This window comes from Adiantum capillus-veneris, chromosome 27, assembly GCF_014529385.1.
Source record: "Adiantum capillus-veneris isolate H3 chromosome 27, ASM1452938v2, whole genome shotgun sequence".
In the NCBI taxonomy this organism is placed as follows: domain Eukaryota; kingdom Viridiplantae; phylum Streptophyta; class Polypodiopsida; order Polypodiales; family Pteridaceae; genus Adiantum; species Adiantum capillus-veneris.
Genome location: NC_140957.1, coordinates 28097740 through 28122931, shown reverse-complemented (window position 1 = coordinate 28122931; position 25192 = coordinate 28097740). Strand labels below are relative to the sequence as shown.

The 25192-nt window shown below is 42.4% G+C and overlaps 1 protein-coding gene across 1 annotated transcript; it reads left to right on the top strand.

Annotated features, from left to right (window-relative positions):
- The first annotated feature begins 7091 nt into the window (after window positions 1-7091).
- Window positions 7092-12052, top strand: LOC147421690 (receptor-like cytosolic serine/threonine-protein kinase RBK2). The gene is made up of 11 exons (XM_086503409.1): window positions 7092-7805; window positions 8327-8418; window positions 8499-8617; window positions 8688-8830; window positions 9028-9621; window positions 9722-9976; window positions 10073-10230; window positions 10341-10420; window positions 10623-10758; window positions 10956-11105; window positions 11492-12052. Exons 1-11 carry the CDS (start codon window positions 7577-7579, stop codon window positions 11633-11635), a joined length of 2100 nt encoding a protein of 699 aa, XP_086359535.1. The 5' UTR covers window positions 7092-7576; the 3' UTR covers window positions 11636-12052.
- Window positions 12053-25192: the final 13140 nt, after the last annotated feature.

Sequence of the window (25192 nt, the reverse complement as noted above, 5' to 3'; positions counted from 1 at the left end):
CATAGCAACTCACAATGATCTATCTTCTATGATAGATGAGTATGCTATTGATCCCGATTTTAGAGATGTGATTTCAGCCCTTGCACTAGGGAAGAAAGAGGAACCATTTACTTTACAAGATGTGTATCTTCTCTATGGCAATGGACTATGCGTTACTAGCTCACTACGTGAGAAAGTAATGTATGAATCTCATGCTCCTCCTTATGCAGGGCATAGAGGGATTCAGTCTACCCTAAAGGGGATTGAAACATATTTCTATTGGCCTACCATGAAAGCAAACATACAAGAGTATGTTTCTAAATGTGTGGTATGCCAAAAGACGAAGTTTGATAAAGGGAAGCAACTTGGATTGCTTCAACCTTTGCCAATCCCTAACTCACCATGGGAGAGCATATCCATGGATTTTATATTTGGATTGCCTAAATCTATCCATGGGAATACGGGAATATGGATGATAGCAGACAAGTTCAGTAAACATGCTCATTTTATACCTGTCAAAAAAGACTATCAAAGCCCATCAAATGGCAACCCTCTTCATTTCACAAATCTTCAACTACCATGGCTTGCCAATGTCCATAGTGTCCGGATAGAGATCCTAGAATGACCAGTAATTTTTGGAAGGGTCTCTTTGAGAATTTAGGAACAAGTCTAAACTTCTCTTCGGCCTATCACCCGTAAACGGATGGCCAAAGTGAAATATAGCTAACCTAAAAAATCTCGATCTACTAAAAGCCTATGTAACAAAAGTAGATCAAAGATCCCAATGGGAGAAGTACTTACCCTTAGTGGAGTATGCCTACAATAACACTGTACATACTTCCACGGGAAAAGCACCTTTTAAGGTAATTGAGGGAAGATCAAAAAGTCCCTTTCTACTTAAGGTACACGGGAAGATCTTCACTACAGATGAGTATAGCCGAGACCTACAAGAATCTTTTCAAAAGATTAAGAATGCTATCTCTATCTCACAGCAAAGGCAAAATGCTGTTGCTGACAAGCACAGAAGAGCCCAAAACTTTAAAGATATGATTGGGTCTTACTCAAATTTCCCAAGGCTCAATTAAGGCACACGACATGCACGAATCCTATGGGACACCAAAAGTACTATGCTAAGTTAGCAAAAAGGTACTATGGTCCCTTCCAGATTCTTAGGCCAATCAATGAGATGGCCTATCAACTCAAGTTTCCTAATCAATGGCTCATACACAATGCTTTCAATGTGAGCCTATTAAAGCCTTACAAAGGAGAGCCACCTCAAGAACCAACTACTAAGGACCCACCCGAGATCGAGGACCAAGAAGAGGTGTTGCAGCCCGAGTCCATTCTCCGACATGAAGACAAGGTACTAAGAGGCGGTAAGACTATCCGACGATATCTTATTAAGTTTAAGAATTATCCTTTTGAAGATGCTAGATGGATGCAAGGCATACAATTAAAGGATAACCTAAACCTTGTCAATGCTTACAATGCTTCCCTAGAGTAAGCAAATTTACAAATGTTAAAAATGAACAAAGTTTTTGTCTTATAAGACTCTCTTTTTCTTTATTGTGCACAAGAATGAAGTAGTATGCATGCTTAAATCAAGTTTGCAGAGACGACGTCTCCCAAACACCAAGTAGAGCTTGTCACTCTACTATAGAAGACTGATAGGACTAATGTGCAGACATGCTTGCTACAGCTTAGGCTCTCAAGCGCCAAATGGACTAGTCATCCATTCTGGAACGATGTCGTAGGGTAACATAGGGATCCTCTACCCGCTATGAAAAGGACTAATGGATATGCTTTATCTTCTCTACCCCATAGTCGAGGACGATTGTGATTTAAAGAGAGAGGTAATGTCATAATAATCAATATCTAATTCTCCTAAATGATTTTCTCATCTTAAACTCATCATTGAATATGGGGAAGTGCCAGGGGAGAAAAAGCTAGAATATTGGTTAAGCTAGCAGACCGGCCATAGTAGAGCTCCAAAGGAGGGAAAATAGGGATCCAAAGGGGGGGCCGTCTGTGCAACAATGGGCTCAAAAGACCCTAAGGTTCATCCCATCAAGACTTCCAAAATGCTAAGGTTTCAAAATTCAAAGGTTGTGTCCAAAGGTCAAACATTAGGGGAATTGGATGCTTTGAGTGTGTCCCAAAAAGTCTTTGTCAAGCCCTACATAGGAGGGGGCGAGCCCAAGAAGTAGGGGATGAGAGAGAAACACCCACACACACTCACAAGCTTCATTTGTACACAAGGGAAAAGAGGGACACATGTCAGCTCCCTAGGCCAGATGCCCACAAGTTGTACTCAAATCCTATTGGATGGCCATGGAGGAGAACCAATGAGAATTAGGCTAGAGTAAATCTAGTTTAATTGATTTTAAAACACTTAATAAAAGAACCAATAAGAATTAAGCTCTCTAGAAGACTATTGGACAGTCTCCCAAGGGGTCCAATGAGCATTCAACAGCCCAATGGCTTGCTTGATTCCTATTGGCCAGGAGGCAAAGGGGTCCAATGAGAGTTTAGTTGAATTAAGTAATTACCTAAAGCTCTCAAAAAGGGGAAAGGGGGACACATGTCAGAAGGCTAGTATCACTTATGCTGCTTAATTTCCATTGGCTAGGCCTGGGGAGGTCCAATAGGGCTGTAGCATGAGTAATTAGCAAGGGAGGTCGACCAAGAGAGAGCAGGGGCTGATTTTTGCAAGGCATTATCACACACACACTCACACAATCTCATGTGTGAAGCAAAGAAGACTCTCTCTCCTTCTCAAGCTTTAATGGAAAGCTTACCACCTACTCCAAGCTTGTGAGAAGGGATGCCTACACCAACAACTCTTGGCTTTGTGATACAAATACAACCAAGAGCCAAGCTTCAATGCATGCTCATTTCCTCTACCATGCTAATTACTAAGCTAAGCTATGCTAATATGAGTGATTATGTGAGGAGGTGTACATCTTTCTCGTAAGAATACTCCTTCTTCCTCTCAATCTACTCTCATACCCCGCGAGCTCTCACCATCTTCGAAGGTGTGTGAGGTCTTGGGTTTGAGACCGTGAGGGAATTGATGTTGTGTTTGATAAGTGTTTTGCTTAGTGCATGAAGTTTCCATCTTCATTGCACTAGCTAGTATTGAAGGAACACAAGAAATTGTATTGTAAAATGTCTCTCTTGATGGGAGAAACCATAATACAAAGCCTTTTGGAGGGGGGACGAGCTCCATACAAATCCGGTCCTCAATTGTTGTCATTTGCTTAATTTCTCTCTCTTTTGAAGTATTGTTCATGCTATCTAACTAGGTGTTATGCTTTTTGTTGCTCTCTCCACCCAAGCACTCTTGTTATTCTCATTAGGAAGCTATTCTGATGAAATGCTCACTATTTTCATGCTATTTTCCGCTACACACAAGTTACTAGACCATTAAATGTTACACATGCTGAGCAGACCACTTGGCATTGATCACCGAGGAGGCACGCTTGTGCAATTTTTGCCATCTTTGCACCATATTTCTTCGGATGCTTTCACGCACATATGCTGTGATAAACGACTTTACGGATCTAGTAAGTTCTTAACCATTCCTCCACAAGTTTCATGGTAGATATTGATGTGTTTGTATCTTAAACGTTAACCATGTTGTAGGTCGAGACCTTGGTGTTAACCATGTTAACACGTAAAACTGAAGAGCTTCCAGTTATTCCATTATATGATTGTCAAGCAGGAGATGTGGCAGCAGATACAATGATGGATTTAAATTTGATAGTGACATGATCTGAGAGTCTCTCCGAGAGCTTCCATGGACGCTAGACGGCCTTCGAGCACCATTTTGGCTTGGAGTGGAGAAGAGCGAGTTCTTTGCTCCATTAGTCTCGAAGGAGACTTCTTTGCTCGATAGTTTCCATTGCAATGTCCACTAATGTTTGTGCTCCTCTAAACATGCGGTTGTTGGGTACCTTCACGAAGGTTAGGGATGCAACTTGGGATTGTCTTGCAGAATGTGGCGGCTTGGCAATGGAGTGCGAGCATCTACAACGACATTACATCAGCATTGAGCGAGATAGAAAATTATTTTTGGCGTGTGTTCAATTGTAACAGCGGCTTCCTAGTGGTCTAGGATCGACTTTTCATGTGGACGAGGTATCACAATCAAGAGAGTCACAACCAACTCCATTGCCTTTACCGCGTCACTAGGAGTCGACTGTGCCGTCTGCTCCACCACCGAGTAGACCTCTAGCTATAGTTCCAACCTTCAACTTCTAGGTTGGCCAAGCCATGGTCAACCGCTCTATAGGCTACTATTTCCCACACTACTCATGTGTGGCCCCCATCTGCACACGTCCTAATGGCGCAACCGCCGCAAGAATTGTGGCCACAAGGAACCTAAATCCCAATTTGTATTTATTACTTCATATGAACTTATTCTCTATGTAATGGTGCATCAAACTTGGTACTATTTGTTCATACCATGTTTTAATTTTTTATGAGTATCATGTACTATGTGGTTGCTACTACGTTTTAATTTTTGAAGGCAAGTTAATTGAGGTGTTTAATCTTTTAGTGAGATTTTACAAAAATGTTTTATTTTATTTGAAAATCTTAAGGAGGACAAGGTGCGAATGATCTTGGAAGTAAAGTCACTCACGATTCTTTATAAATAGCCAAAAAACCACTAGTTTCATTCATTCACTCATTTGCAAGTTTTTCTATATATTTTTTTTCACAAGTTTCTCTTTTAGTATTCTTTCATTCACATTTTTACTATGCTGAGAGGAAACCACGGACAACGTGATCAATGTGGACCACCTGCAAAACATGGGTATGGCTCTCAAGCCCTCCCAACCCCCCCCCCCCCCCCCCCCCCCCCCCCCCCCCCCCTCCCGTGTTGACCCCATCAACAATGTGCATGCTAATTACATTCTCAACACAATGAATAATTTATGCACATCACAAAGTGCACGCAACTACACGGAAGCTTTTCGTGCAGTCAATGATGCCACAACATCCCTATTCAACGCCATGTATGAGGAACATGGTTATCACACCCGACAAGAGTGTGTAGCCTTTGAGCGACATGTGGAGGCTTGGGTAGAAGTGTGAATGACATACATTGCTGCGCAAGGACAAGCCAATGGAGTCAACAATGACAACAACGAAGCCAACAATGATAACAATGACACTAGCAATGATGATAACTAGATTTCACCTTGGTTCACTAGTGTTAGAGAAATAAGTCTCTAAAACCGTATGAATATATTGTATTGTTTTGTTTTGTTCCATATCTATCTTATTGTAATTGTTGATCAAGATGTATACTTTCAACCCTTTTAATATTAGTCTATATGGGTTTTTTATTGCAGTCTTTCAATGTTGTTAATCCATTGATTTATAAGAGGATAAAGTCGAATTGGATTATTATGAACCCTAAATCGTTGAAAATTGGCTTGTTGTGAACGATTCATGTGCATGTATCATTGTCCGGTTGATGGCCTAATCTTGTTGCATGGTGTATATCATGATGTTTGAAAAGAGTGTGTGTGCTCTGATTTGGGTATATTTTTCGTGTTCGTATACGAGTGTGCATGTGTATGAGTGCACCAAGTGGGATGGAGTGGAGAGAAACTTATCATGACAAAAGTTGGATTGCATTATTTTGGATTGTAAACCCTTAAAATTGGATTATTGCGAATGAGTCGGATGTAAGCCTTGTTGTCCGATTGGTGGCTAAGCTTGTTGCTCGACGTATGTCATGACATGAGAGAGAGAGAGAGAGAGAGAGAGAGAGAGAGAGGAAAATTTTAACGTCGTAGGAAACTATCACAAGAGACATTAAAGATCTATCCGATGAGGAGAGTTGAACTCTAGACCGGTTATTCAAGAGGGAAATGGCATAATCAATCTACTTGGGTGATAGAAAGGTTATACCGTTTTCCTCTTTTTTTTAGCACACATACACCCACCGACACATCACACACACACCTGAGAATAAAAAGAGAGAGAGAGAGAGAGAGAGAGAGAGAGAGAGAGAGAGAGAGAGAGAGAGAGAGAATCTTTTTGAAATTTTCTCATTGGATTTCAAAAAAGTTCTCGTCGCTAAAAAATTACGTCCGTGTCTGAGGAGGTCGGAATCTCTCCCCCCATTATAGATAGTATAGATATAGGCTCTTTACACACGGCCTACCCAAGGTTGGGCACAAGCGGCAGTCTTTGATTCACTGTGCAAAATGGACAGAGGACAAATTCTCGGGTACCCTCTATCCCCGGCCCAAGCTCGGGTGGGGGTTGGGCTTTTGCCATCTCAGCAAAGATTCAGTCGCCAAACCAATATGCTACACGTTGGTGGTAGAATTTGACAAGCTTTTCAAATATATGATGAAGCTGGTGTGTAATGCATGTCCGCCCATCCCCAAAACTGACGGGCATGAATAGATTAGATACTTGTTGTTGGAGCACAGGGATCGATCACAACCTTTTAGGATGACGTTTTTCCCCAAGCATCTATATCCCCTTCCCTGTCCACGCATCAGCACCCCTCGTCACTATATGGCACGGCTCTATCCAGGGGGGATCTAAGGCCTGAATTTGGCGACGCGAGGCGGCTTTAATCTCAGCCGTCGGATCACGTAGTGAATTGGGGGTGAACTAGGGGTGAACTCGGGGCAAAAATGGCGCCCCGAGTTCACTCCTTGTTCACCCGCCTCGCGGGGTGTGGGTCGAACTTGGGACGTCTCGGTTGCCACACGAATGCCCTACCACCATGCTAGCGCGCGTCATTGTCCATGTTGGCATGGCACATGATCATATCCTAGTTTAGGCGCCCCTAGTTCACCCCCAGTTCACCCACCCCTAGTTCACCCTCAGTTCACCCAGCCCTAGTTCACCCCTAGTTCAATGTGTGATCCGATGGCGGAGATTAAAGCCGCCTTGCCCCCCAAATTTGGGCCCTAGATCCTCTCTGACCCGGAGCCGTGCCATACCTTTGTCCGATAGCTCCCGGTGGTGTGCCCTGCAGTTGCACCCTGCGCACCCTGCGACACCGCACACAAAAGAGGGAGAGACGGCCACACTAGTTAGGTATTATGTCTCCCGAGAAATTAGAATGTGTCCGTTGGAGGCAATTTTTGAAAGAAGGGGTCAAAATGTCTGGTTACTCAGTCATGCTGCTGCTTCGTGGGCGCCGCATTTTGAATTTCTGTGAGACGCACGTAACAGATGCACGCACAGATTCCTTCTCTCTCTTCTCTGCCACCCAGCATCTTCATTGCCACAGATCCTCATTCTCTCTCCTCTCTCGTAACGTCCTGTTGGCCGGTTCGCCCACAATCTTCTGCTGTTAGCCGTCGCCATAAAGGTGTCTTTGTGTGTGAGAGAGAGAGAGAGAGAGGGAGCGAGGGAGAGCTCTGTGTTGGGCTTTCTCATTCTAAACAATCTGGAAGAACGTGTGCGATGAAACAGACAGTCGAGGAAAATGTTTAGGCATGCATGCGCATAGAGGTGAACCTACAGCATTACAACGTGCCATGCTAAGGCTCCATGTGATGTGCAAATGTAACAAGAGTATGTAGCATCTCTCTCATTCATACTTATCAGGAGAAAGATGCTCTGCAAGTCGAGGTCGCAGAGGTCTCCATGCAAGAGAGTGCAGCATTGGGAAAATCAGAATCAGTTTCTACAGGTGCGCCATGGGCATAACAAAGGTCAGTTTTCGGAGATTATTCTTGTTGGATTGCGGTGCGATAAGGAAAGGTTCAAGCTTCTCTCATGGGCAATCATTGTTGCTGCGAGACCTGGAGATACTGTGATTGCCTTCCACCATAGCCATACAGGTAGGATTTTCTTTGTGAAGACTTTATTATGAAGTATGTGTCCTTGCTTTCCTTCCTTGTGTTTCTTTTTTCAATGAGATGGAAAAGAGCATTTTTTCAATCGACATTTTCAGAGAGGCTGAAAAGTGGGTATGGTCCTAGGAAGGTGATGTTCGCTGACACCAAAGCTTTTTGCATAAAACTGTCTTGCATATGCCAGTGGAGCTAAGGAATGAATGCTCCACTGGCATATTATGATGCTTGCAAAGTATAGAAGGAAATGGGCGGTGAGGGGGTCTTGTGTATGCAAGGTGCAAACACTGTTTTGGACATGAAACTGCAAAAATTAATTTAATGTATTTGTGTTGTGCACATTGCAGTGTGCAGGAGTGACCTCACAAAATTGCTATAAATAAATATTTTTTAGTTGTATATCAAATGGCAATATTCCTATTGTGCTACTCCTTTCATGCTGAAGCCTGCCACTTGTAAAGATTTCCATTGCAATCAGATTATAATGATTCTGTCTCCTATTCATGCAGGGGCTAAGAATTCAAGCAATAAGTCCATTGAAGACAATAAGGCTGCAGATTCCCAGCTCAATGTATTGAAAGATCTTTGTGAGCTCAAACAGGTGAGAGAGCCAATGCTGCAAACTTGAAATGGCCAGTGGGTAAGTTCAATGGCAGTAAGGTTGCGTTTGCATCATTGCAGGTGGTTCTGGTTACCAAGTTCGCCGGAGCTGGGAATGAGGAGCTGCAGCTTATCAAAGAGGCTTCATCTTTGCTTGCTACAATGGTTGTGGTAAGCCCAGCAAGCCGTCATGAACTACGGTAAGGCAATGGAGGGTTACAATTCCCACTCTCTGGTTGGAGCTGTATGAGAGGGCCTTTGTCATTGCAGGAATATCCAAAAGACCGGTCGCTTGCTGGTGCAATGCATGCATCTAGGATGCTCTATTGTGATAGTGAAAGACTATAAAATTCTCTTTTATGAACAGAATTTTGTGCAAGGGGCCAAGGATACCGTGGCGATGTCTTCTGCAGGTACGGATGTATACAACATTAAGCTTGGCCATGTGGGTTTCAATTAGCAAAGTGAAATCTCTCAAGTTAAGATTAAAATGTGAAAGCTTGAGGTGTTGGGTCAGAGAGAAAGCGCCAGTAACTTGTTTGAGTGTAGACATTCTCTGCATATGCCATAAACATTGCTGAGGGTTAATTGTGCATTGCTTGTCCTACAGCCTCAAATAAATCGCCGATCTTGAGAAGCAAGAGCTTACACAGACCATTGCAGAGGCACCCTTTTTGTGAACTAAGCATGTCAAGGGCTCGTGAGAAGGAAACTTCTAATGATCTAGATCATAGCGTCTCCACAGGTAACAAAATATGGCCAGATCAAGCTCAAGGTTCTCCAAGAACAGTTTTTGAAGCCCCTGGCCTCTCGTCGGAGTCAAACATAAGCTCAGCTTCACCAAGCAGTAGTAGCAGCTTAACTCATTCCTTATCAAGAAAAGGCATCTTGTCATGTGAGTCTCCGGATAATGATGATGAGGAAATTACTTCTCAAAATATGTCATATACATTCTCAAAGCTGAGAAGGAATAGCTCCCTACCCGCTTTGTCGAGCTTCCCTCCTGCTTCTAGCTGTCTGAAAAAGCTTCCAGGTCCGGTGGACTGCATTTCAGTGAAAGGCTCTTTCAAAACTTACATCAACACACTTCGGAGCACAGAAAGCATGAGCCATGACCCTTTTACACCGACACCGGATACGTCACCCAATTGGAGATGCTTTTTGTATGAAGAGCTTGCTGCAGCAACTAATGATTTCAGCCCAGGTTGAGTCTTTATTGTTTATGGCAGAGGTACCCTAGCCTTTATATCGGTGCCGTTCTGGATGCCTCAAGGCTCTGATGTTTAGTTCATTAATGCTTGCAGGTAACATGGTTGGAAGGGGGGGTCATTCTGATGTCTACAAAGGGACCCTAAGAGACGGCCAGCTTGTTGCAATCAAAAGGCTAACAAAATGTGGCTCAGAAGAGAGAAAAGAGAAAGACTTCTTGACGGAGCTTGGTATTATTGGCCATGTATCTCATCCTAATGCAATTCCCCTAGTTGGATTTTGTGTGGAGCAGGGACTACATCTTATATTCAACTTCTCAATACATGGAAGCCTTGCAACATTGCTACATGGTATGTCGTTTTGGTATGAAGTAAACAATTTCCTGTTGTTCTCACCTCATGGGAGCCATGTCCTTAGCATGGATATATGCTGAATGTGAAGTTTAGGTGTGAATGCTCCTATGCTGAATTGGTCAAAAAGGTACAGAGTGGCTGTTGGCACAGCTCGTGGGCTTCACTACCTTCACACTGCCTGCCCTCGCCGCATCATCCATAGAGACATCAAGGCATCCAACATCCTGTTGGGTCCTGAATTTGAGCCACAGGTAGTCAAGCTTCCACTCATAGAGTCAAGGCTGTCCCTGCTTGCGGATGTTCTTCCTTTATGGGGGAAATGATGCTGTGTACTTTTGATGTTAAGCTCCTTCTTATGTAGATTTCAGATTTTGGACTGGCTAAATGGCTACCTGACCAGTGGACTCAGTTGAGTGTTTTCCCTGTTGAGGGAACATTTGGGTAAGCTCATATCGTGTCATTATGTTAGAATATCATAGAATATGTCATTAAATTTGCACCACTCCTCACAAAGGCGGGCATGCTGACACACATCTCTGCTGCCATAACTTACTCATTTGAATGTCCTAAGCACTGGACTCTAGGATACAAAACGTTTTCTATTTTGATGAGTTATGCAGAGTTCATTGATTTGCTTATGTAGTTATCTGGCCCCGGAGTACTTCATGCACGGTGTCATAAATGAAAAGACGGATGTGTTTGCCTTTGGTGTTTTGCTGTTGGAGTTGCTGACTGGGCAGCAACCGATAAACAAATCTCAACAGAGCCTTGTCATGTGGGTAAGCCCTTTTCCTGCTGCAACTCGAAGATATTCCTTTTCATAATTGCAAGAAGTGGGTATAATCAGTTAGAGAAATGCCAAAATGGGAGCTTGTTTCATCTTCCAATCCCATTTCTTATTGCTGTGTAGTGACAGGGAAGGGCTCACTTTTTGTCACAATGATGTCCTTATACTCTTGTGTGTCATGCCCTGCAGGCAAAACCTTTGCTAGATTCCTCAAAAATTGAGGAACTTGCAGACCCAAGGCTAGCAGAAGAATATGATCCAGAAGAAATGCAGAGCTTGGCCAAAGCAGCTAGATTATGTGTTCAAGCATCACCTAGCTGTCGACCATTTATGGGACAGGTGAGATTTCGGTTGTTTCACAATCTGAGGATCTGTAATTTCCTTGAGCCCTAGTAGCATGCACATGTGTAACATGCTTAATCTCCACGTAGATGGGGCAAATGCAATGTTATGGTCATGATGTTGTGATATGAGTATGCATTTGGGATATTAGGTTGCATGTTCATGTTTTTGGATATGAGGTGTTGCAATGCTGCTTTTTTGTGGGTGTCTTGAAATACTGGACATTGTGTGCTCAACTTTGCAAGAGGCAGTGCTTGTGAAAGTCAGACAAAATGTGGTGTGTGGGTGGGTGTCTGTGCATGTTTTTCAGTGTAAACGACTTCAAATTGTGATGGCCATGCCAGGGGGTATGCATTATCTTAATGCTCTCACTTCTGGAACAGGTATTGGAGATTCTTACTGGAGAGAATTGCGACTCCTATAGCTTACAACTTTCTCATAGTCACAGGGATTCTAGTGAGGAATATAGCTCAGCTAGCTACTTGAGCGATCTGAGTCGCCATCGTGAAGTTGCATTGGATTTCTAGCGATGGTTGCGAGCATCAGTATCCTCAAGAAACCATCACAACAAAGACAGGAACAGCTATAAACTTTTGTACCATAGTTTATCTTACAAATCGTGATTGATATAGATCGGAAGGGATTTTGGTGTAGGTGAAATCCTTCAAGGGCAGTTTATCTTACAAATCTTGATTGATAGATTTGGAGGGGTTTTGGCGTAGGTGAAGTCCTTTTACAACAAAGATGACTGAGGGCATCAGAAGAAGAAATCTCTTGTTACCTTCTTTGATTCAGTGTGGCGGGGATATCCTCATGGTATAGATCCACAGTTTTAAAAGAGGACCTGTAGAACTGACTTTACATCACAACACATACATTTGTAAATCAAGATCACACTGGCAAATTCCTTGTACTTGATGTTCTAATCAGTCCTTTAACTGGCATTCTCATGCCCCCCTTCCCCCCCCCCCCCTCTCTCTCTCACACACACACACACACACACACACACACAATCAAGATCACACTGGAAAATTTCTTGTACTTGATGTTCTAATCAGTCCTTTAACTGGCATTCTCATCCGTCCGCCCCCCCCCCCCCCCCCCTCTCTCTCTCTCTCTCTCTCTCCCTCTCTCTCTCTCTCTCTCTCTCTCTCTCTCACACACACACACACACACACACACACACACACACACACACACACAGTTACCATGTTGAGTGAAACCAAGTTCAAGTCAAGGCTAGATTGCAGGGGGGTGCTTCCTCTTTTGAATATCAGGTGCTTGTTAACTAGCCTTGGAGAGGACAAGCAAATACCAATCACATACCACTCCAGATAAAGGCTTTTTTTTTTTCCACCATCAGCCCTAGGAGGGTAGTAGGGAGAAACTATACACATATCATGTATTTACAAATGTACATTGCTGTACATTACACCCTTGAAGGGCAACTGTGGGAACCACCCCCCCAATAGGGGAGAGAATACACCCAAGAGAACGCAACCCGTGAGCCTCGAACCCGCAACCTTGGGTTACATCACAAAGGTCTCACCAACTAAGCTACGCTTCTTGGGTAATAAAGGCTTTTCCCAACCATTGTCCTTGGGGCAAATCTTTAAGATTTATGATTGTAATGCCCAACTTTTAAATTGAAAATCCAAGTTGGTCAGATGCTTGACCAACATCACTAAAGTTGTCGGCTCAATAGACGCCGGTCGATGCAAGCCTGGGAAGAAGAATATTGTGCATCAATGCTCATGTATAGTGTGAATTGTAGAGTTGATAATAAAAAGCTTGCCTTAAATTTATCCAGGCCTTGTAGTATGTCCTTTTTGTTACTTAATTTGACCCCTGTTAGGAACTTCACATCTTGGCATGCGACTTTAATTCTATTACCAGGCAAGGCCACTTTATGCCATGCATGACCATCAAAATATAAACAAACACATTGAAAGCCCAAAACATAAATGCATAGAAATTTGCTTTCAAAACACAATGATGCTTTTCAAATCATCTTCTCTAGAATAGAGAATTAGACTATTGAAAATTAATGACATGATGCTCTTTCCAAACAGGGTAATAGGGAGAACTTTATACGTTCCTATGTATTTTCAAATGGACTTGCTATACACATCACACTCACCAACTCCCCCAGTGGAAAAGGTGGTAACACCCATTGAACATAGCTCAAACTCTCAAACTTCGAGTTACATCATGAAGGCTCAACCAACTGAGCTATGCCCTTTGGGTACTCTTGTTAAAACATTTGAGAACTATTTTCATAGCAAATACTAAACCAAGAGATTATTCTTTTGGCCAATAGGAACCTTTACTTGGAGCTCATACTAATATTAAATCCTACCTCAAGCGAGATGCTCTAATTTGCGCAAACTTGGGGTTACATCACGAAGGCTCAACCAACTAAGCTATGCTCAACCTTGGGGTTACATCATGAAGGCTCTTTGGGTACTCTTGTTAAAACATTTGAGAAGTAGATTTCAATAAAAGCTCAAACATCGAATCTCTATGTCTTAGTTCTTGAAAGAAGTAAGCTTGACAATCTTGGACAATGTGGATCATTATATGGGCACCCACGATGCCTATGACCACACTTAGTAAAGCAAGCTTGTGATTTTTTTAATTCTTAGATACCACCATAAATTCCTTGATATTCATTGGATGTGCAAAACTAGTGGTGGTACCCCTCCCATATATTTTTGTAGTTGTGCAATTTTGTTTGAGACTTAGCTTTCTAGCAGTGATTTACTCCTTGCTTGCACGGAGCCACTTGAGCCCGTAGCCGACTTTGCCTAGAGTTCATTCCCCCCTGTTCCTATCCTTGTCCTGACATTACTCCCGCTTTGAAGGAGAGCTTTCATCCTTGAAAACATCAATGAGATAACTCTTTGTAAGAATATCAATGTTTTCCTAATCTAAACTTGCATAAGGTCAATTGATCCACTTCAATAATTACCAAATTAGGTACTCATATGTGGAACTATTTTCATAGCAAAAACCAAACTGAATGATTTAAACCAAACCTCCTCCTAAGAGACTATTCCTTTGGCCAAAAGGAACCTTTACTTGGAGCTCATACTAATATTAGAGCCTACCTCAAGCGAGATGCTCTAACTGAGCAAATTTATCGCTCGTCTTCTTAAGCAATTCCTTTCAAATACTGGAATGCTTCTGACTAATGCAAATTAGTCAAATGAGTGATGAGCATTTGAACTTTCATGTGACATGTAACAAAAGGTTGGCACCCTATGCCTAAATCCATGGGTACATTTACTCTCCATTCGCGAAGTAAATCCCAAAATGATATTGTTCTTTATAAAGAAGAAGAGCATGTTGTGGAGTGCCTTTGCTTAACTTAGCGGGATTCCTATAACTTATTAACTCCATATTAATCTGATGGATGTTACAATGTGCCCAATCATGACTGCATCGGAATTGCACTTACATCTCTCTACTTAAAACTTGGAGCCCTTACAACTGCCCATTAACTTTACGTTTGAGTAGCCAAACATGATCCTACATATGATCAAAGCTAATTGCAAACTGCACATTCCTAGTGTCGTCTTGTAATGATGCTGATAAGAAGCCTCAAAATTAGCCATCAAACTCATGCTTGCTCATTAGCCATATAGAAATTAGAATATTTTGAAAAAGTAATACCGATGGGAAGAACTAAAGTAGAAAAATGGCTAGTGCACACATGTGGTGTCTTGCTGGTGAACAAATGTCATAATAATCAATATCTAATTCTCCTAAATGATTTTCTCATATTAAACTGATCATTTAATGTGGGGAAGTGCCAAGGGAGAAAAAGCTAGAATATTGGTTAAGTTAGCAGACCGGCCACAGTAGGGATCCAAAGGAGGGAAAATAGGGATCCAAAGGGGGGGCCATCTGCAAAAGAGCCATGTGAAACAATGGGCCAAAAAGACCCTAAGGTTCAGCCCATTAAGACTTCCAAAATGCTAAGGTTCCAAAATTCAAAGGTTGTGTCCAAAGGTCAACCCTAGGGAAAATTGGATGCTTAGTGTGTGCCCTAAAAGTCTTTGCATATCCCTACATGGGAGGGGGAGAGCCCCAAAGCTAGGGGATGAGAGAGAAAGCCACACACACACACACACAGGCTCCCTTTACACAAAGGGAATGAGGGACACATGTCAGCTCCCTAGGCCAGATGCCCACAAGGTGTGCCCAATTCCTATTGGAAGACCCTTGAAGTGGACCAATGAGAATTAAGCTAGAGTAAATCTAGTTTAATTAATTTAAAAACATTTAATAAAAGAAACCAATAAGAATTAAGTGTCCTAGAAGACTATTGGGCAGTCTCCCAAGGGGTCCAATGAGCATTCAGGAGCCCCATGGCTTGCCTGATTCCTATTGGCCAGGAGGCAAAGGGGTCCAATGAGAGTTTAGTTTAATTATTTAATTACCTAAAGCTCTCACAAAAGGGGAAAGGGGGACACATGTCAGAAGGCTATCACTTATGCTGCTTAATCCCTATTGGCTTGACCTGGGGAGGTCCAATGAGGCAAAAGCCAGACTTACTTAGCAGCTAGGGCTCGCCCAAGAGAGGGGGGGGGCTGATTTTTGCTTGGCATTGACACACACACTCTCACACTTGACCATGTGTGAAGGGAAAATACTCTATCTCCTCCCAAGCTTTAATGGAGAGCTCATCACCTACTCCAAGCTTGTGAGATAGAAGCCTACATCAACACTCTCTTGGCATGTGGATGCAAATCCAACCAAGAGCCAAGCTTCAATGCATGCTCATCTTCTCTACCAAGCTAATTACTAAGCTAAGCTATGCTAATATGAGTGATTATGTGAGGAGATGTACTTCTTTCTCGTAAGATACTTCTTTTTCCTCTCAATCTACTCTCATACCCTGCTAGCTCTCACCATCTTCGAAGGTGTGTGAGGTCTTGGGTCTGAGAACGGGGATAATTCAAGTTGTGTTTGATTAAGTGTTTTGCTTGGTGTATGAAGCTTCCATCTTCATTGCACTAGCTAGTCTTGAAGGAACACAAAGAATTGTATTGTACAATGTCTCTCTTGATGGGAGAAACCATAATACAAAGCCTTTTGGAGGGGGGACCGGCTCCATGCAAATCCGGTCCTCAACTGTTGTCAATAGCTTAATTGCTCTCTCTTTTGAAAGTATTGTCGATGCTATCTAACTAGGTGTTATGCTTTTTGTTGCTCTCTCCACCCAAGCACTCTTGTAATTCTCATTAGGAATCAACTCTAATGAAATGCCCACTATGTTCATGCTAAATTCCGCTACACAAAAGATTTTAGGCCATTAAATGTTACATTGGTATCAGAGCTCAAGGTTTCTCTTTTCTTGCTCAAGAAGGGAGGTCCTCAAGCTAGCTACAAATGGTTGGTATTATTAATTGCCTGTGAGTAAGTAGAATAGGGATTTTTCAGCCTTGCAGTGCGCCTGCCTTTGTGCAGTTAACGGGGCATCACCGTCGAGAGCTATGGTCTTAATAGTGGAGTCCTACGGGGCTTGCCTACGGCTTAACCACTATTGAGCTATTAGAAGCTTGACAGGAGCCGGTGCTGTTTTGGTGTCGAAAGACCCTCTCTTCTATTCCTTGCAATTAATGGTATTCGAGCCGCGGGTACAGTAGCTTGAGTGCTTTTTCTAAAGGGGTAAAGAGGAGTAGCAACTAGGGCTTGAAGTGCCAAAGTACACCTAAAAAGTTTACACCTAAAAGTTGTTAGAATGGCTGACAATATTAAAGAGAGTGAAATTAATGTTGATAACTTTGATTTTGCTCATGAGCAAGCTACTAATGATGCTTCAATGCTTGTTAATTATCTTGTTTCTAGGCTTCAACAAGCCATGGGCAATCCATCTCTCCAAAGTGAAGTGCAACGGCAGCTCCGTGCTCACGGGATTCTCCAAGCTCATCACCATGACGAGAGAACACCTAGGAAGCCTCCTTGTGAGACTACCAAAAGAGGTCTCTCTCCGATTCGGGAAGAAGAAGAGAATCCATATGAAGGGCTCAAGAACTTACTTCTTGATGATGCATCTCCTTCCCAAAGGAGAACTCAAGAGCCTCCACCGAAGGAACGAGAAAGAAGCGAGTCTCCCGCCACCTCGGCGGAGATGGCTCCACGAAGACGGCGGGCTAAACGCTCTCCATCACCACCAAAGCGGAGAAGACCATCACACTCTTCTCCACGCCATAATTCAAAGAGGGATGATAAAAAGCAAGAGAAGAAAAAGGCGAGAAAGAGGACACCCTCTTCTCCATCTTCTTCATCCTCTTCCTCTTATGAAAGCTATGGTGAAGACGACAAAGATCAAGACAAGAAAAAGGCGAGAAAGAGGTCACCCTCTTCTCCACCTTCTTCAAATTCTTCATCTTCTGAAGAAAGTGATGGTGCAACTTTTGAACCATCAAAAAGAAGAGGCCATAGAAAATCCTATGCCGCATGGAAGAGGTCGTCCAAGCTGAAGAAATTCAAAGAGGGAGGGAAGAGCATCTCTTTCCTTACCTATGATGGCACCTTCGGTGCTACAGACAAAGTTTTGGCCTTTATCCAGCAATTCGATGCGGCGTTTGGAGATGAGGGCTTCACGGAGTCCTCTAAGCTACGCCATGTAGCTATGCACTTTCAAAAGTCCGCCAGACAATGGTGGTCTAGCCTACGAGCCAACGGTGAAGCTCCACGAACATGGAAGGCTTTAAGAGCTTCCATTATGAAGCAGTTTTTGGCCACCGATGCCAAAGACAAAGTACTCACCGAATGGCGAAGCTTAAAGCTCTCTCCCAATGAATCCATCCACAAATATGTAGACAAGTTTTGGGACCTACAACTCAAAGCCACTGTCTTCAAAAAGTTGGATTTTGGAGAGCAAAAGCAACAATTTTGTGCGGGCTTAACCGAAGAAATGGCGGAGTATGTCAACTCCCAAAGGCCACGTACCATATCGGCGGTAATACACCATACTATGGTGGCCTCGCGAATCAATTTCCAAACGGGGGGTAAAAGAAATAATAAGCCCCCGGAAAACAAGGGTTCCAATGAGCCTAAGGGGAAGGACAATGTCCAAAAGTCTCCTAAGGGCAATTCCAACAAAGCTAAAGAGAAGGGAGTTTACAAAGGAAAGAATAAACTCTCTCCTGAAGAGCTTGAGCGTTATCGTAAAGATAACCGGTGTTTCAAGTGCGGCGAACAAGGGCATGCGTACCGCGCTTGTCCCCAAAAGAACAACCGCCAAGATCCTCCTAGAGCTTCTTTGGTTGAAATCCAAGAGGAGGAGATTCACCAAACTCACCACAAAGGATCTCCTCTATGCCATGCTTGGGGAAAGGTAAGAGAACATGATGCTTTTATTCTCTTTGACCCTGGTTCTACTCACAATTTTATATCTATGGAGTTAGCCACCAAGCTAGGCATACAATCCTACGAGATGGGAGATATCCTACCCGCAGACAGTGCCTTCAAGGGGCAAGAAGCTTCAGTCACTCCCTTAATCGGGAAATTGAGGCTTCATGTCCAAGGCTATGTGGACAAAGAGGACTTCTTTATCTCTCCTCTCAAGCATGAGGATGTAATCCTAGGGGCACCATGGTTTGACCGTCTGGCTGCCCATGTTAAATTTCCTGAAAGGAGAATCTCCTTTAAGTTCAGGGAAAAGGACATGTATATAGATGCTAGGGAGATGGGTAACACCATCCCCATTGTACATACACCAGCTTTCAACAAGTCAATAAAGAGCTCTATTTCCGTGTACATGATTTTTGTTAAAGATTCTCAAAATGAACCTAATGCTTTAGCAAAAAAAATAAAAGCAACCAAAAGGAATTAGAGTTATCCAATTTTCTCAAGGGGTTTCAAGATGTCTTTATTGACGACATCCCTTGTGAGCTACCTCCTAAACGAGGTAATGACGACCATGCAATTGAACTTCTTCCAGGAAGTTCACCGCCTAACAAACCTCCTTATAGAGTTTCTCAAGCTCAACAAGAGGAGATTATGCGGCAAGTGCATGAGTTAATTGAGAAGGGCATGGTTAGGCCTAGCTCATCTCCATTTTGCTCACCTGTGCTATTAGTGCAAAAGAAAGACGGCACATATCGTATGTGTGTCGACTATAGAGCACTAAATAGGATCACTATCAAGAATAGGTTTCCCGTTCCACGGGTAGAAGACCTATTTGATAAGCTACAAGGATCGACCTACTTCAGTAGGATTGACCTAAAAAGTGGCTATCATCAAATAAGGATAGTTGATCAAGACATTGTAAAGACCGCATTTCGTACTACATTTGGTCTTTACGAATACATTGTCATGCCTTTTGGCTTGACTAATGCACCAGCCACATTCAACCGCTTGATGGAAAAGCTGTTCAGGCCTCATCGAACCTTCACTGGAGTGTTCTTTGATGATATTATCATCTACTCTAATTCATTAGAGGAACACAAGCAACACCTCCAGGTAATATTTCAAGTTTTAAGAGAGAATAAACTTTATGTTAATCGAAAGAAAAGTGAATTTTTCTTGCAAGAGATTCAATATTTAGGTCACATTATCTCTCAAGATGGAATCCAAATGGATCCATCCAAGTTAGAGGTAATAAAAGGATGGCCTAAACCAAGGAATCTTCATGAACTAAGAAGCTTTATAGGTATGTGTGCATACTATAGACGCTTCATAGAAAAGTTCTCACAAATTGCGGGACCATTACATGACCTAACAAAGAAAAATGTTAGGTATACGTGGTCTGCTAAGGAGAACAATGCTTTCGAAAAGCTTAAAGAAAAGCTTATCTCTCAACCTGTGCTTACACTACCGGATCTCTCAAAACCATTTGAGGTCCAATGTGATGCTTGTGGTGATTGCCTTGGGGCTGTTCTGCTCCAAGAAGGGCACGCCATAGGCTATGAGAGTCGAAGGCTCGACCCTGTTGAGCAAGCTCTAGGCATATACGAAAAAGAACTCCTTGCAGTTCTACATGCCTTAGACTCATGGAAGCACTATTTATTGGGGACTCCTTTCATTCTGCGAACGGATCACCAAAGTCTTAAGTACTTCATGACGCAGACCAAGCTCTCCGACAAACAAATGAGGTGGGCAAATTTCCTTTCGCAATTTCATTTTCATATTGCTCACATTGCTGGCAAGCATAATCAAGTAGCCGATGCACTCTCAAGACGACCGAGAGTGAATGCGGTTTCCATAGCAACTCACAATGATCTATCTTTAATGATAGATGAGTATGCTATTGATCCCGATTTTAGAGATGTGATTTCAGCCCTTGCATTAGGGAAGAAAGAAGAACCATTTACTTTACAAGATGGTTATCTTCTCTATGGCAATAGACTATGCGTTACTAACTCACTACGTGAGAAAGTAATGTATGAATCTCATGCTCCCCCATATGCGGGGCATAGAGGGATTCAGTCTACCCTAAAGGGAATTGAAACATATTTCTTTTGGCCTACCATGAAAGTGAACATACATGAGTATGTTTCCAAATGTGTGGTATGTCAAAAGACAAAATTTGATAGAGGGAAGCAACTTGGATTGCTTCAACCCTTGCCAATCCTTAATTCACCGTGGGAGAGCATATCCATGGATTTTATCTTTGGATTGCCTAAGTCTATCCATGGGAATACGGGAATATGGACGATAGTAGACAGGTTCAGTAAACAAGCTCATTTTATACCTGTCAAAAAGACTATCAAAGCCCATCAAATGGCAACCCTCTTCATTTCACAAATTTTCAAGTACCATGGCTTGCCAATGTCCATAGTGTCGGATAGAGATCCTAGAATGACCAGTAATTTCTGGAAGGGTCTCTTTGAGAATTTAGGAACAAGGCTAAACTTCTCTTCGGCCTATCATCCACAAACTGATGGCCAAAGTGAAATAGCTAACCTAACTATTCTCGATCTACTAAAAGCCTATGTAACGGAAGTAGATCAAAGATCCCAATGGGAGAAGTACTTACCCTTAGTAGAGTATGCTTACAATAACACTGTACATACTTCTACAGGAAAAGCACCTTTCGAGGTAATTGAGGGAAGGTCAAAAAGTCCCTTGCTACTTAAGGTACATGGGAAGATCTTCGCTGCAGATGAGTATAGCCGAGACCTACAAGAATCTTTCCAAAAGATTAAGGATGCTATCTCTATCTCACAGCAAAGGCAAAAGGCTGCTGCTGACAAGCACAGAAGAGCCCAAGCCTTTAAAGAAAACGATTGGGTCTTGTTAAAGTTTCCTAAGGCTCGATTAAGGCACACTACGGGCAAGAATCCTACGGGCCACCAAAAGTACTATGCTAAACTAGCAAAAAGGTACTATGGTCCCTTCCAGATTCTTAGGCCAATCAATGAGATGGCCTATCAACTTAAGTTGCCCAATCATTGGCTCATACACAATGCTTTTCATGTGAGCCTCTTAAAGCCTTACAAAGGAGAGCCACCTCAAGAACCAACTATTGAAGACCCACCGGAGATCGAGGACCACGAGGAGGTGCTGCAGCCCGAGTCCATTCTCCGACATGAAGACAAGGTATTAAGAGGCGGTAAGACTATCAGACGATATCTTATTAAGTTTAAGAATTATCCTTTTGAAGATGCTAGATGGATGCAAGGCATACAATTAAAGGATAACCTAAACCTTGTCAATGCTTACAATGCTTCCCAAGAGTAAGCAAATGTACAAAATGTTAAAAATGAACAAAAATTTTTGTCTTATAAGACTCCCTTTTTCTTTATTTGTGCACAAAAATGAAGTAGTATGCATGCTTAGATCAAGTTTGCGGAGACGACGTCTCCCAAACACCAAGTAGAGCTTGTCACTCTACTATGGAAGACTGATAGGACTAATGTGCAGACATGCTTGCGGCAGCCTCAGGCTCTCAAGCGCCAAATGGACTAGTCATCCATTATGGAATGATGTCGTAGGGTAACATAGGGATCCTCTACCCGCTAAGAAAAGGACTCATGCGTATGCTTTATCTTCTCTACACCATAGTCGAGGACGACTATGATTTCAAGAGAGAGGTAATGTCATAATAATCAATATCTAATTCTCCTAAATGATTTTCTCATATTAAACTGATCATTTAATGTGGGGAAGTGCCAAGGGAGAAAAAGCTAGAATATTGGTTAAGTTAGCAGACCGGCCACAGTAGGGATCCAAAGGAGGGAAAATAGGGATCCAAAGGGGGGGCCATCTGCAAAAGAGCCATGTGAAACAATGGGCCAAAAAGACCCTAAGGTTCAGCCCATTAAGACTTCCAAAATGCTAAGGTTCCAAAATTCAAAGGTTGTGTCCAAAGGTCAACCCTAGGGAAAATTGGATGCTTAGTGTGTGCCCTAAAAGTCTTTGCATATCCCTACATGGGAGGGGGCGAGCCCCAAAGCTAGGGGATGAGAGAGAAAGCCACACACACACACACAGGCTCCCTTTACACAAAGGGAATGAGGGACACATGTCAGCTCCCTAGGCCAGATGCCCACAAGGTGTGCCCAATTCCTATTGGAAGACCCTTGAAGTGGACCAATGAGAATTAAGCTAGAGTAAATCTAGTTTAATTAATTTAAAAACATTTAATAAAAGAAACCAATAAGAATTAAGTGTCCTAGAAGACTATTGGGCAGTCTCCCAAGGGGTCCAATGAGCATTCAGGAGCCCCATGGCTTGCCTGATTCCTATTGGCCAGGAGGCAAAGGGGTCCAATGAGAGTTTAGTTTAATTATTTAATTACCTAAAGCTCTCACAAAAGGGGAAAGGGGGACACATGTCAGAAGGCTATCACTTATGCTGCTTAATCCCTATTGGCTTGACCTGGGGAGGTCCAATGAGGCAAAAGCCAGACTTACTTAGCAGCTAGGGCTCGCCCAAGAGAGGGGGGGGGCTGATTTTTGCTTGGCATTGACACACACACTCTCACACTTGACCATGTGTGAAGGGAAAATACTCTATCTCCTCCCAAGCTTTAATGGAGAGCTCATCACCTACTCCAAGCTTGTGAGATAGAAGCCTACATCAACACTCTCTTGGCATGTGGATGAAAATCCAACCAAGAGCCAAGCTTCAATGCATGCTCATCTTCTCTACCAAGCTAATTACTAAGCTAAGCTATGCTAATATGAGTGATTATGTGAGGAGATGTACTTCTTTCTCGTAAGATACTTCTTTTTCCTCTCAATCTACTCTCATACCCTGCTAGCTCTCACCATCTTCGAAGGTGTGTGAGGTCTTGGGTCTGAGAACGGGGATAATTCAAGTTGTGTTTGATTAAGTGTTTTGCTTGGTGTATGAAGCTTCCATCTTCATTGCACTAGCTAGTCTTGAAGGAACACAAAGAATTGTATTGTACAATGTCTCTCTTGATGGGAGAAACCATAATACAAAGCCTTTTGGAGGGGGGACCGGCTCCATGCAAATCCGGTCCTCAACTGTTGTCAATAGCTTAATTGCTCTCTCTTTTGAAAGTATTGTCGATGCTATCTAACTAGGTGTTATGCTTTTTGTTGCTCTCTCCACCCAAGCACTCTTGTAATTCTCATTAGGAATCAACTCTAATGAAATGCCCACTATGTTCATGCTAAATTCCGCTACACAAAAGATTTTAGGCCATTAAATGTTACAACAAAAAACTCGGTGTGCACTTTGCCCAAATCATTACACATGACATAGCATACCAACTTGTTGAATTACTATCTTGTAGACACACTGTTAAAAGTCTAGAACACACGTGCATACATACAATCTTGTAGATATATTATATCATAGACATGCTCATAAAATTCTACAATAGAAGTGTTTAGAAGAAAAACTAGAAGCAGATGTTGTAGGTAATCATAGTCATATAGCCATCATAAAAATACTCAAAATTTTTCCAGAAGGGCTGCATGACTGAAACGGATCCGAATTTGCTCTACATCTTTGAATATTTGTGATTAACTTTGTTCATAAATTATTATAAAAAATGACAAAAAACTACCACTTGAATTGGCTAGCTATGGTTGATAACCATGCATAATGATAAAGGAAAACATCATCTGTTGCGTGCATATAGAATGAACAAATTCAACTATAATAGAGTTGTTTCTTGTCCACAGAGGCAAGATAAAGGCTTGGAAGAAAATATCCGTATTCAAACATAAGAGAGAATGTGTATATGGCAAAATAAATGCGAATAATAAATTGTGTGCATGCTAAGGCATAATTTCATAAGCACCCTAGTGCAAAGGGTCATAACATTAAAAAAACTTAGTACATAGGCACCGTTGTGCATGCCTTGCAAATCTTAAATAGAGTTGACCTTGTTGATCATCAACTAGTCCATGGACCTTGTTGAATACTATGTGCATTCGTAGCAAAAGTGTAAACACGCTTTCTTCAATGGGAGTTAGTCCACCATATTGGCATGCTATGCATGCAGTGGCCGTGTTGCCTCCCTTGGTTCTACTCTTATCCTGGGCCTTGAGAAAGATGCTTGGATAGGCCATCAACATCATTGATACTTAGAAAGTAGCCGCTCACATTCCTTGAAAGTGACTGAACAACATTAACTTGCACGACCATGGCAAAATGATGTTTTTCCATTAGCTTGCACAGTCTATCCTCAAACATGTATGTGTACATCATATCTCAAACTGTGAAAGTGCCTGTAAACATCGCACACAAATAGCCCCATAAATATCCTTGCTAAAGCATTGAATCATAATAGTATGAAAACCTGGTCTTGCTTGCTGTTATGGATTTCAAAGCAGCTTGCATACCAAGTTATGATTCTTTGCAAAATAAAGGCAAAAAATGCATTGAAAACAATAAAATTTGAAAATAATGCCAAGAAACCAGTGGGGCCACAGACCCTAGGCAAGGTCGACTAGACATGTGTGTTCAAGGGATCCTAAAGGTGGGCTACGGGCCTATTGAAGGATATGGTTGGGTGGAGAATATCATGCCTCAGTCCTTGGCTCTAATAGTAAAAACTTGAAACGTTCCAACCTTGTTGTCCTTGAGGTTCCATATTCACTCGATCATCGTCTCTTTCAACTCAATCTACCTTGGAAAAACTTTCC